This window comes from Lactuca serriola, chromosome 5 (assembly GCF_051521515.1).
Source record: "Lactuca serriola cultivar US96UC23 chromosome 5, Lser_US96UC23_V15, whole genome shotgun sequence".
In the NCBI taxonomy this organism is placed as follows: Eukaryota; Viridiplantae; Streptophyta; class Magnoliopsida; order Asterales; family Asteraceae; genus Lactuca; species Lactuca serriola.
Genome location: NC_136412.1, coordinates 174,277,630 through 174,290,778, shown reverse-complemented (window position 1 = coordinate 174,290,778; position 13,149 = coordinate 174,277,630). Strand labels below are relative to the sequence as shown.

Here is a 13,149-nt window from a genome sequence, read left to right as displayed (position 1 = left end):
CCTAACACCATATTGATATGATATGTAAGGTGGGTCTTTTGGATATAATAGCAATGTTAATTAATTGCCTTAACAACAAGTCTTATACTCTTATTTACTCATAGGAAATTGTCAATGGTATTACCGTCTTTCCAAAGCTCACGAACAACAGTAATTTAAGCGTAAAAGTGCGAATCAACTCATAACATGCAAATCAAAATATGTGTACGGATTAGAACAGATTTACGTGATTGGTGGCCCGGCCGGGTTTGAATATTTATAGCGGCTAAGCACTCAAAGCCGCCACAAGTTGACATATAATTATAATACGATTGCGATCGAAAGTCTGTCGAAAGTTGACTGCTTCCACAAACAAAGTGTATTTATAATCAATATCCAAGAGCATTTTATCATCAAAAAGATCAATTAAAAATGGGTATCTTAAACGACTCAAAAAATGATCGACTTACACAACTAAAGGCTTTTGATGACACAAAATCCGGTGTCAAAGGACTAATTGATGCTGCAGCTGGTGGGCCTGTGGATATTCCGGAAATCTTTATCCGACCACCTGATGAACTTGCAGAAGATCTGGAACTCACAAGAACAAGTTTACGTGTTCCTGCCATAGATCTTAATGGTGTTGATGATATGGTGGGAAGCTCGAGGAGGGAGAAGATCGTTGAAGAAGTTAGACATGCTTCTGAAAAATGGGGTTTCTTCCAAGTGGTTAATCATGGGATACCGATGAAAGTGCTAGAAGAAATGATGAAGGGTGTGCGTGAATTTAATGAGCAGGATGTAGAGATGAAAAAGGGTTACTATTCAAGGGATCCCGATAGGATGGTGAAGTTCAACACGAATTATGATTTTTACATGTCGACAGCAGCTAATTGGAGGGATTCGTTGCTTGTTGATATGACTAGTTCGTATGATCTTGATCCTCAAGATCTGCCCTCAGTTTGCAGGTAAATGTTTGGAAAATTATGATTTTTTTTTCCAAAACTTTCGCCATTTGCATTAAGTAAAGAACAATTTCATAAAAACCATTATATTTTGAATATTTTTGTTGAACCATTATATTTTATTTGGTTTCAATGAAAGTCAGTTCTTTTTTAAATAAATTTCCACTACAACTATTTTTTCCGGTTTAACAAGTGTTAAGACTAACATCATTTTAAAATATGACATCATATATGTACTCCATAAAATATCATGTGAAACGGCTTCTCATTGTTAGTTTAACATGTTATACACATAGGCTATATAGGTAAATGTGAAACATGTTAGAAAGTTAAATGCTTTTAGGAAGTACATATATGCATATATGCATGTAGGTTAATATCCTACGCATATCTTCTTATTAAGTTTAAGCATAAATACATGTAGTCATGTACAATACAAATTAACTAACTGGGTAAAATACAAACATACAAAAAATGGGCCTAAAGTATATATAAGCTAATTAAGGTGCAACAGGCTTATAACGCGCTATATAATAGGAATTAGTTATAATGAGTTATTACATAATATTTAACGTGTGACTTTATGTGCAGAGATTCTACTGTCGACTACTTAAACCATCTCAAGAACCTAGTAGACACCCTTTTCGAATTACTATCAGAAGCTCTTGGGCTCGAACCAGACCACCTGAAACGGTTAGAATGTGAGAAGGGTAGAACCCTGGCTTGCCACTATTATCCTGCATGCCCCAACCCTGACCAGACCCTAGGAATCAACAAGCACACAGATGCTTCTTTCATCACTATTCTACTACAAGATGAAGTTGGGGGACTAGAGGTTCTGCATAGAAATCAATGGGCTGACGTTGAATATATTCCTGGTGCTCTGGTTGTCAATATCGGAGATCTTCTTCAGGTAATTATATCAAATTAAAGTGACGTAGGATGAGCAATGGATGCATGGTTTAGAGGAAAAAAAAGTTTTCTTTCACAGTATGTTCTGAACTTACAAACTCCCTGTTTTATCAAGTACAATGCTAAATTTGATGAGTTAAGTAAAATGTTTAAATTAAACCACAAATAACCAAATTATTTACTTAATATCTGCCAATGGTGATTTTTTGGCTTCTTATGAAAGAATTAGATAGATATAAGTGACTAATATTCTTATGGTGCATGTTGTCTTGATTCTATGCAGATTGTATCAAATGACAAGTTCAAAAGTGTGATTCATCGAGCAACTGGAAACGCAACTCAAACTCGAATGTCGGTTGCCTGTTTTTTTCATGGTGTGTCTTCAACCCCTAAGATTTATGGGCCTATCGAGGAGGTTGTCATGAGAGGAAGTCCCCGGGTGTTTAGAGAATTTACTGTAAGAGATTACATGATGAAGTTTTACTCCAGAGGACTTGACGAGAAGTCTGGGCTAAACCATGTCCGGATATAAGACTTAAACTTTTTCTGAACCAGAGAAATCATACAAATCTTTTAATGTTTTTGTTTTAAGTTGATAAATTTACCATTACTATATATGCAACAATTATTAATGGTTGTTTTGTAGAAAATGTGAACTCTGAGATTGAGAATGAATAATATTGTGTTAGTATTTGGTGGACTGCATAGCTTATATATTTCTATTGTATAATATTGTGTTAGTATTTGGTGCCTGCGTAGCTTATATAGTTCTATTGCATAAGTTATAAAAGGAACACACGCACTAATTGAACTAGGGACCGAAATAAAACTCCAAACAAAACCATAATTCTTACAACTATCATCAAGTGGAACTCATTCATCTTTGGGTATTTCAATTTTGGATAACTGTCTCCTAACTAATATCAATACAACAAAAAGCCCTTTACCCACGGCGAAAACGCGTAGGTGATGGGATTTGTCGACCGATTTCCCATGGATCCAAATCCATGTGTAAAATGGCATGGGTAAGTTTTTTCGTGTATATACAGTGACAGGTTTCCAATGGCTTAGTTTTGTGCCTATGTGACCCATGGATTTGTTTAGCTATGTATTACCCATTAATTTATTTTGCTACGGATTAGTAGATTAATATGATCTCCAACAGAGCTCCTACGGATAAGTAGTGAAAAATTTACATGGATGATTCATCGCTAATATAAGAGATTTTAAAACCATGCATTTAAAAATCACAAAATTAAAAAAAAAATCCATTTTTTAATTAATATTAGAAAACCTTATATCGCATAGAAACGATATTTTCAGGTATCATTTAAAGCGTCCAGGCTAGTGAACATTAATCATTTGAGCGGTGCTTCATTTTTCAACCGGAAAGATTTATCTCACTTGCTTAATGTGGGTTCTGATTACTAACAACACACACAACATTCCACAAACCCTAATTACTTTTCATCTCATTCCCTCTCACTCTCAATTCCCTTCCTTTCCGCCTTCAACCAGACCATCAACCTCCACCTCCATCGGAGAGTCGAAGCCCTTGAAACCATATCCTCCATCATCCACTTTCGAAGTACAAAAAACTATAGACATCTACTCTATACCAAAAATTAAAGAGATATGACTTTTAGTCAAATATTTACCAAAAGGATAAAATGGTCATTTATGAGAGTTGTAAGTTTATGAAGTCGCAACTTCATGAAAGTGGTCATGATAAGTTTAAGTCACTTTAGATGAAATTAAATAAGTGAGTTTACAAGAATAAATGCATAACAAGATACATTTTGCAGTAATACAAAACTGGGCTTTATCCACATAAAAAACTCATCATTATAGACATATTATGTTTGGTTTTTTTTTTTTTTTTTTTCCATTCAACATGAAAGGAAATGTCGCGTCATTGAAGGTAAGTTATGTTGTCCTTCAATTGTAGTGAGTATAACCCATGAAAACTCATTATTATAGGTTAAACTCGTTATTATGTGGTAGGGTGTTTTTGGAGATGTATCTATCTTATTTTGATAACCGTCATGAGTAATACACTTATACTATTGTGTTTTTTACTATATAGTCATAAATGCTCACTTATAGTCACTATTTATAAACGCGGTCAGGGCCGGTCCTGAAAAATTAAATATCCTCAAATGCCCAGGACGAGTCAGAAAAAATAGGATCTTATCGTTATTATAAGTTTTTATTTTTAAATAAAAATATATATAATATGTAATAAAAAAAAATTAGGCCCTGTGCTGCTGCCTACTTCCCCCCCCCCCCCCCCCCCCCCTCGAACGTGACGATTGTTAGCTTTTGGAGACACGAATAGAATTAAGTTGTAATGATAAGTTATCATTACTAACATATTTTATGGTTTATCATTACTATTGTTTACATATACCAACAAATAAAAAATTAAGACGTCACCAAAAATGATTTATACTAAGGTGTTATTTCTTTTATAATGATTATTAATAATTTTTGCTGACATGTTTAATATTATATCATGCATATTGTGTATATTTACTCACTCTTTGGACAATTAAACGGTTTCCATAAAATGCTTATAGTAATGTATTTTTCCTATAGAATCACAAATATTCACTTATAGTCACCGTTTATAAATATTATCGTGACCATTGTTGATTTTTAGAGACATGAATGTAATTAAGTTGGAAGGATAAGTTATTATTTACTAACATGTTTAATGACTTACTATTACTATTGTTTACATACGCCGACAAATAAAAAATTAGGACGTCATCAAAAATGATGTATACTAACGTGTTATTTCTTTTATTATGGTTATTGATAAATTTTGCTAACAAGTTTAATATTATATCGTGAATATTATGTACATTTACTCACTTATTAGACAATTAAACGTTGACCATAAAATACTTATAGTGATATGTTTTTTTTCCTATAGAGTGATAAATGTTTACTTATTATAGTCACCATTTGTAGATATTATCGCGGCCATTATTGACTTTTGGAGACATAAATGTAATTAAGTTGTCAGCATAAGTTATATTTACTAACATGTTTAATGGTTTCTCATTACTATTGTTTAGATACACCGACAAGTTTAACCCGTCACAAAAAAAATCTATACAGACACTAATATGTTTTTTACTATTTATATTTTTGAATGGTTTTTTTAATTTAATTATACATATTGGCAACCTTTCATTACTATGATGCGTAAAACCGGAAATATAAAATATAATGTAATAAAAAAAACTATCTTTAATAATATTATTTATATAAAGTTATTACATCAAAAAACATACATGTATACAATGATATAAACCAAATAAACTAAAATCTACTTTTTTTTATTAGGAGTACTATTGTTTTTAATTGGTGTACTCCTTAGCCTAGTTGTTGGATAATGACTCTTGGGCTGTGTTTTCTTGGGCTATCTTTTCTTTGGCTTTTGTATTTCATTATTTGTTTCAACTATATACACATCCAAATCCTATAACAATATAAATTAAAACATGTGTTAAACATGCATCAAAGCAAACTTAAACAATTAATATACTATGTAATAAACTAATAGAATCGTTCTAAAAAAATTATAAGGTTTAATTAATGAATACAAATATTAATTAATATAACTAATGCAACTAAAGTACTTTAGGATCATTGGTTACAAGATTTTTTTCCAAACCACAAAACAACATATTGCATCCAAAACTGTTAACGAGACTTTGTTATCTCAGTTTTATATGCAGGCAGATGACTTTATTACTCCATCCACATAAGTTCTATAGTAATCAGTCGTTAATGGTTTTCCATGTATTAATTGGTTTCCATCGATAAAATAGAGTACATAACCCTTCTCAACGATATTTCTAACATTACACACTGACAGTGAACATTTTATTCCCTACATAGATGTACATCATATAATTACATTCTTGATTTGAATGCTTGAAACCAATATATTTACTATTGATATCTTTTTATTTTTGTATACTTACGTTCTTACATAAACTTGAAATTTTAATGAAAATGTGATAATTTAAATGACATTTATCATGTATACCCAGTTTACACATCACTAACCACAAATGTGGTGGATACCACATCACTGCCACCTCATCATCACATACAAAAAAAATTGTTTTAGTTAATTAAATGTATACATACACACACACACATACACACATAGAGAGAGAGAGAGAGTGAGAGAGAGAGAGAGACTGTAACACCCTTAAAAATATAACCTGAAAATTTCATTTTTAAGTTGATCAATCATAAAATAAATCATATTGTTTTTCCCAAAACCATGTAAACATAAAATAGTTTAGCTGTGTAATACAACAATACATATAAAATCATCAGAGTTATAATCCCAAAATCACTAATGCAGAAAATCAAGGTGTGATGTGATGCAATTAAGTCGACCCTTTCCCCTTCGAGCTAGAAGTACCTGAAACCAAAACTGAAAACCGTGGGTCGGCATTGGTCCCTTTGACCCATGTTTTCTACGAAAGGAGACTCGCCTCAACTATGAATGTCGAAACATACTCCTCGGATGACTGAGGACTCCTCTTCTTAATGCACAACAAACTTCCTAATCAGTTATCAGATCTAAAAATAACCCCAAGGGTCCAAATTCTAATTCATGACATAAAAGAAAGGTTCCCTAGTCCTTTCCCTATTGGGCCTCTTCCTCCAAGTCCCAACTAATTAGGCTTTAAGGCCCAATATCATAATCCCAGTCCTAGACCCAAAGGTTTCAGCCCACAGGTGGGCTTGAGGCCCAACAACTCTAAGTCCGCTACCGCATGGCCCAAAATAGCGTTTGACCCCTGTACGCGTACGCACGACGTTCTCAGCATGTACGCCTAGCGTACGCTGGCCTTGACCAGAAGTGGGAAACTGACCCGGTACGCGCAACGTACTAGGGGTACGCCCAACGTTCCTGCCAGAATCTTCTAAACACCTCCAATAGCCAAAAAAGACAGCTCATTTGGACAGAATCTTCTAAAACTCAAAGGACCTCAAGTATAGGACCAAAATGTGACATAAAACACCCCAAAACTAGATCTTAGCATGCAATGATCAAGTTTAAAGCTTTATACCTCTAATGGGTCAGAAATGATGTCAAACTTCTGGATCTACAAGCCTTCTCCAAGCTCTTGCTTCTTCTTCAAGCTCCTTCTTCTTCAAAACCACCAAAATGATCAAAGTAAGCTCAAGATACAAGCAATGGAGTTAGGGTTCGAGTTGGGCACAAGGAGAACAAGGGAGGATAAGGGTTTGGAGGGTTATAAGTTGTTTAAATAGGGGGAAAACCCTAAAATTTAGGGTTTGCATCTGATTACCCTACGCCCAACGTACGTATGGGTACGCCTAGCGTACGCATGATGGCACCCCGTTTTGCGCCTTGTATATGTACGCCATACGTACACCCTGTATGCCCAGCGTACGATCCGCCCCAAAAATCCCAACATTTTGAATAATTATAACTTGAATACATAGAAACATAATACCTGATAAATCTCGGATGTTACAAATCTCCCCCACTTGAATTTGACTTCGTCCTCGAAGTCTGCTGCTGCTGCTGCTGGGAATAACTCGAGGTAATGCTCCCTCATCTCGTCCTCTGGCCCTCACATCCATTTCAAGCCCTTATGTTGCTGCCACTGCACATTCACCAGTTCTACTTATTTGTTTCTAAGAGCCTTCATCTTCCTATTGAGAATGGCCACAGGCCTCTCGATGTAGTTTAGGCGGTCATCGACATGTATGTAATCCAAAGGAACCACCGCGAAATAATCGGCTGTGCACTTTCGCAGCTGTAAAACATGAAAAGTGTTGTGGATCTATCACACCCCAAAACCAAGAACGGCGGAAACGTTCCGGGGTGGAGGACGTCATGTGAAGTATCATAACAGTGTAAAGTAGTAAACAAGCAACAACATCATCCATTGCATTAAAAGTAAAGTTTTAATACATGTGTGTTCTTTCATAATGTACAACAATAAAATGAATAATCAAAATAAGATGAGTCTTGACTGTGCTCCGTCTTCTCAAGGCCTGGACATCGTACCTGTCTAACTGGTGACCTGAGAATACAAGTTATTTTGAAAGCGAGTATCAGCCTAAAGCTGGTGAATTCATAAGTATTTAAGTGTCATTGTCTTGTTTTGGAAAGCTGTTATGAATGCCTTGTAAATATTTAAATGAAATAATTGATATAAGTATGAAAACCATAGAAAATCCCTTATTTCCTACTAGTATGCAATGTAGTCTTCTACCAAGAACCAAATGTTTTGCTATGAAAATGATAGTTTTTCCTTCTTTTTGACTATTACAAACATTACTTAGTCTAACTCATAGTTTATGTGAATGTATCACAAAATAAAGTAAATAGGAAAAGAATATGATAGTCTTCTACCAAGACCCGAATGTTTTGCTATGATAATGATAGTTTTTCCTCCCTTTTGACTATTACAAACGGTAATTAGTCTAACTCATCGTTTATGTGAATGTATCACAAAATAAAGTACAATAGGAAAAGATATGATAGCCTTCTACCAAGACCTGAATGTTCTGTTATAAAAATGATAGTGTTTCCTTCCTTTTTGACTATTACAAACAGTACTTAGTCTAACTCATCGTTTATGTGAATATATCACAAAATAAAGTACAATAGGAAAAGATATGATAGCCTTCTACCAAGACCTGAATGTCCTGTTATAAAAATGATAGTGTTTCCTTCCTTTTTGACTATTACAAGCAGTACTTAGTCTAACTCATCGTTTATGTGAATATATCACAAAATAAAGTAAATAGGAAGAATGTACTAATGTAAGTGTTAACCGGACGTACTAGGGCTAACACGACATCGCGGTAAGCGAAATGAATAACCTAATAATGTAAGTGTTATCCCAAGGTACTAGGGCTAACACGACATCGCGGTAAGCGAAATGTATAACCTATCACAAAATAAAGTAAATAGAAAAAGGTACTAATGTAAGTGTTATCCCGAGGTACTGGGGCTAACACGACATATGTAAGGGTTATCCCGAGGTACTAGGGCTAACACGACATATATAACCTAATGAACATCCGAAGATTGTCCAATTGTCCTCTGTAGCAGCAGCAGGGAGGAGGAAGGGTTAGTCCGGTAAAGGTACTCCTAGTATAAGTAATAACCGTAGGCATTCGTAGATCTTCATCACCCACTGATGCTAACAGCTGGGTTTCGGAATGGTTAGTCCCGTCTAGATATCCCGAGGTATTAGGGATAGGGTCCCGTCTAGATATCCCGAGGTACTAGGGATAGGGTCCCGTCTATATATACCGAGGTACTAGGGATAGGCAGGAAAATTTATACAGAAGGTACTAATAAATCATCCTCACAAATCGAGATACAAGTATTCATGTAAATATACAGAGGTAAATGTATCTACGTAAAGGTATTCATGTAATGTATTCAAGTAATCGTATTCATGTATCATGTAAGCATATGTAAACGTACTCTTGTATCATGTAATCATATGTAAATGTACTCATGTATCAGGTAATGTACTGGTATAGACTCATGAATGAACTGACTCTTGTGTGATCCCTTGTAATAGGAATAATGTTTTGTATCTTCTAACTATCCCTATGATAATTAACTGAAAAGGTAATTGGTTGTTCAAGTACGTTTACACACCCTTGCTACACAGGAGTGTAGGAAACTGAATGAAGGATGAAAACTATAATCTCAAAACATTTATATGAACATAAGTGTATAAGTATAGCTTTGATCAAGAAGGTAAAAGTAATGGTTTTGTAAGATATCTAAGAGTTTTGAACAATAATTAACAATGACTTGATGTCATTTTAATAAACATTTCAAAAGTAATACATTTGATAACAAAATATTTTTAAGATAGAAAACCATTTCATGCATCACATTTTGTAGTATGTGAAATCTGTTGAATGAAAACACAGTTATAAAATACATATGAATGATTTAATAACATGCTGTTTTCTACTTGTATTCCCCCCCCCCCCCCCCATTAAAGCATTTAAAACCATTTAAAACATTGATTTAGGGGTATGAACTCACCTGTTGTGGGTGGTTCTAACGGGTATACGTGTAGGGATGAGAAGTTCCACGAATGAAGTCCCGAGACACAATAAGTCCTAAATGACATATAAGGATACATATTGACATGAATATAGTGTTTATAATATCTATATTAAAGGAAAACACCTTCCGGGACTAGGAAACACCTTGACCAAGTGTTGGAATCACATGCGATTCAACATAGGAAGGTATAAAGGCACTCACATGAGTTTACTACCATGAGTTCACGGCCCAAGGGAGTTTACGGCCGTAAACTCATGGCTACTCATGTGGGAATGCAAGTTTGAAGGCTATGGAATGATTTAGGGACCTTAGCTCTAATTTAGGATGAAGAAAACCCACTTTCTTTGAAGTTCTAAGGAGTTCACGGCCCAAATGAGTTTACTACCGTAAACTCATGGCCATTTATGTTTATGAGGGTGCTAAAGGTCCTAAGGAAGCATTCTATTTTCAAGCCTAAGCCTTTGGAAGTGTTTGTGGCATCAAAACACCCCTAATCTTGAGTTTACAGCCCATGGACCATTTGGTCATGTGTTTGCAGCCGTAAACACTCATGGGTGTTGGTATTTTCATTGTTTTGGGTCCTAGACACATCAAGGTAAAGTGCTATGTTTGTCTCTTGGCTTAATGAAGGTATTTAAGGCATTTTGGCACCCTAATATGGAGTTCACGGCCCAAGAACTTCCTTGGCCGTGAACTCACTTTCAACCATTGATTCTATTTGTTTTGGATGTCTAAACATGTAATGGTAGCTTCTAGTTTCATTTCCAAGGTTTTGAGGGGCATTGGGCACACTTTGGCCCTTATAAAGGAGTTTACTCTCCAAGTGTTCTTGGGAGGTAAACTCCCAAATCTTAGTGTTTTGAGGTTGTTTTCTGTCCCTAAACTCATTAGTGTATAAGTCCAAACTAGTTTCATGGCTTAAGGAAGGACTAGGCACCATTTGGCCCTTAGAAATGGAGTTTACTCTCCAAGTGTTCTTGGGCGGTAAACTCCCAAATATTGGGGTTTTGGTCCGATTTTGATGTTATAAAGCACAATCTAAGCTATATAATACAACTAGATTGAAATACTCACGATTTGGGATAAAAACCCGAAGATCCGTGAGAGAGAAAATGGCTTTTCTCTAGTTGGAAATGTAACTAATGAATGAATATGGCTCAGATTTCTATTTATAGTCCTGAGATTTTTGGCAGAAAATATTTTATTCCTGGAATGAACTCTAATATCATAGAGTATTAGAATAACAATGTTGCACAAAACCCTAGTGCATCCACTCTACTGATATCTCCTTAAGTGTTAAACCTGAAATACTCAAACTTATACCCAAAGTCTGGAATTTCTTTGTAACTGTTCCAACTTCTATTGGCTTGATATGGTTTGTTCAGAATGAAAATTTCGGGTTGTCACAGGATCTGTCTAAGCTCTTCCGGAAGGTCCAACCGATATGCTACCTTGCCCACCCGGGCTACCACCCTGAAAGGTCCGATATACCTGGGGCCCAGCTTGCCCCATTTTCTGAAGCGGATGAAACTTTTCCAAGGTGACACCTTAAGAAGGACCATGTCCCCGACCTGAAACTCCAAGTCCGATCGGCGTCTGTCGGCGTAGCTCTTTTTCCGACTCTGGGCCATTAGGAGTCTATTTCGAACCTGCTGGATCTTCTCCGTCGTCTTGAGTACCACCTCGGTACTCCCATGACCCTCTGACCAATCTCACCCCAACATATTGGGGTCCTGCACTTCTTACCGTAAAGCATATTGAAGGGAGGCCGGTCGATACTAGTGTGGTAGCTATTATTATAGGAAAACTCTGCCAAGGGAAGGTAGGTATCCCAGTTACCACCAAAGTCTAGAACGCATGCCCACAACATATCCTCTAAGGTCTGAATGGTCTGCTCGCTCTGACCATCCGTCTGCGGGTGGAAAGTCGTGTTGAAGTGCAGACGAGTACCCAACTCGTCATGAAATTTCTTCCAAAATCTGGAAGTGAACCGCACATCCCTATCAGAAATCACAGAAATTGGCACCCCGTGTCGAGCTACTGCCTCCCTGATGTGGATGTCTGCCAGCTTCTCGGCCAAAATACTATCCTGAGTCGATATGAAATGGGCGCTCTTCGTCAATCGATCCATGATGACCAATATTACGTCAACTTTGCGCGTCGCCCGAGGTAACTTCATAATGAAATCCATGGTAATATCCTCCCATTTCCACACCGGTATATCCAACGGTTGCAGCTTTCCATGAGGCCTCTGGTGTTCAACCTTGACCTTCCTATAGGTCAAGCACCTCTCGACGTACCAGGCTACATCCCGCTTCATGCAGGGCCACCAGTAATCAGGACGGAGATCTCTATACATCTTTGTCGCCTTAGGTTGGATGGAAAATTTGGATTTGTGTGCCTCCTCCATCAGGATTTGGCACACACCACCCTTGTACGGAACCCACACTCTACGATGGACTGTCAATAGCCCGCAACTATCATAGTCGAAGGAGGAAATCTGACTTACAATACGCTCACTCTTTCGGTGTTCCTCCTTGATAGCCTCCTGCCGAGCCTCCCGAATCTGCTCCAAAAGTGGAGTCACTACTATCATCCTCAGGCAGATGTCTCTGATCGGGGCCGCGAATTCCTTGCGGCTAAGTGCATCAGCCACAACATTGGCCTTCTCCGGGTGGTAGATGATCTCGCAATCGTAATCCTTCACCACGTCTAACCACCGTCGTTGTATCATGTTCAGATTTGGCTAGTTCATCAAGTTCCTCAACCTCTTGTGATCTGTGTAAATGGAACAACAGACCCTATGGAGGTAGTGTCGCCAAATCTTGAGGGCAAAAGCAACTGCTCCCAACTCCAGGTCGTGCGTCGAGTAACTCGCCTCATAAGGAATCAACTGCCTCGAGGCGTAAAAGACGACGTGCCCTCTCTGCATCAACACTGTGCCCAAAATCGAGATAGAAATGTCACAATACACTACAAAATACTCAACGCCCTCTGGAAGGGCTAAGATCGGCACCTCGTACAACCTCTGCCTCAAAGTCCCGAACGCTACCTGCTGCTCAAGCCCCCAGCGAAAGACAACAACCTTCTTCGACATCCGGGTCAGGGGTACTGCTATCTTGGAGAAATCCTAAAAGAATCTCTGATGATATCCTGCTAAACCGAGGAAGCTCCGAATCT

At 37.0% G+C, this 13,149-nt stretch overlaps 1 protein-coding gene across 1 annotated transcript; it reads left to right on the top strand.

The window, feature by feature from the left end:
• Positions 1-379: 379 nt before the first annotated feature.
• LOC145053302 (1-aminocyclopropane-1-carboxylate oxidase homolog 1-like) lies at positions 380-2,547 on the top strand. Its single transcript, XM_079001316.1, has 3 exons — positions 380-947; positions 1,536-1,857; positions 2,140-2,547. The coding sequence occupies exons 1-3, from the start codon at positions 412-414 to the stop codon at positions 2,386-2,388; spliced, it is 1,107 nt and encodes a 368-aa protein (XP_078857442.1). The 5' UTR covers positions 380-411; the 3' UTR covers positions 2,389-2,547.
• Positions 2,548-13,149: the final 10,602 nt, after the last annotated feature.

Excerpts from the sequence above, each read along its gene's own strand:
- LOC145053302 (XM_079001316.1), top strand. The coding sequence starts at position 412 with ATGGGTATCTTAAACGACTCAAAAAATGATCGACTTACACAACTAAAG. Across the intron at positions 948-1,535 it reads GATCTGCCCTCAGTTTGCAG|AGATTCTACTGTCGACTACT; the intron begins GTAAATGTTTGG and ends CTTTATGTGCAG. Across the intron at positions 1,858-2,139 it reads ATATCGGAGATCTTCTTCAG|ATTGTATCAAATGACAAGTT; the intron begins GTAATTATATCA and ends GATTCTATGCAG.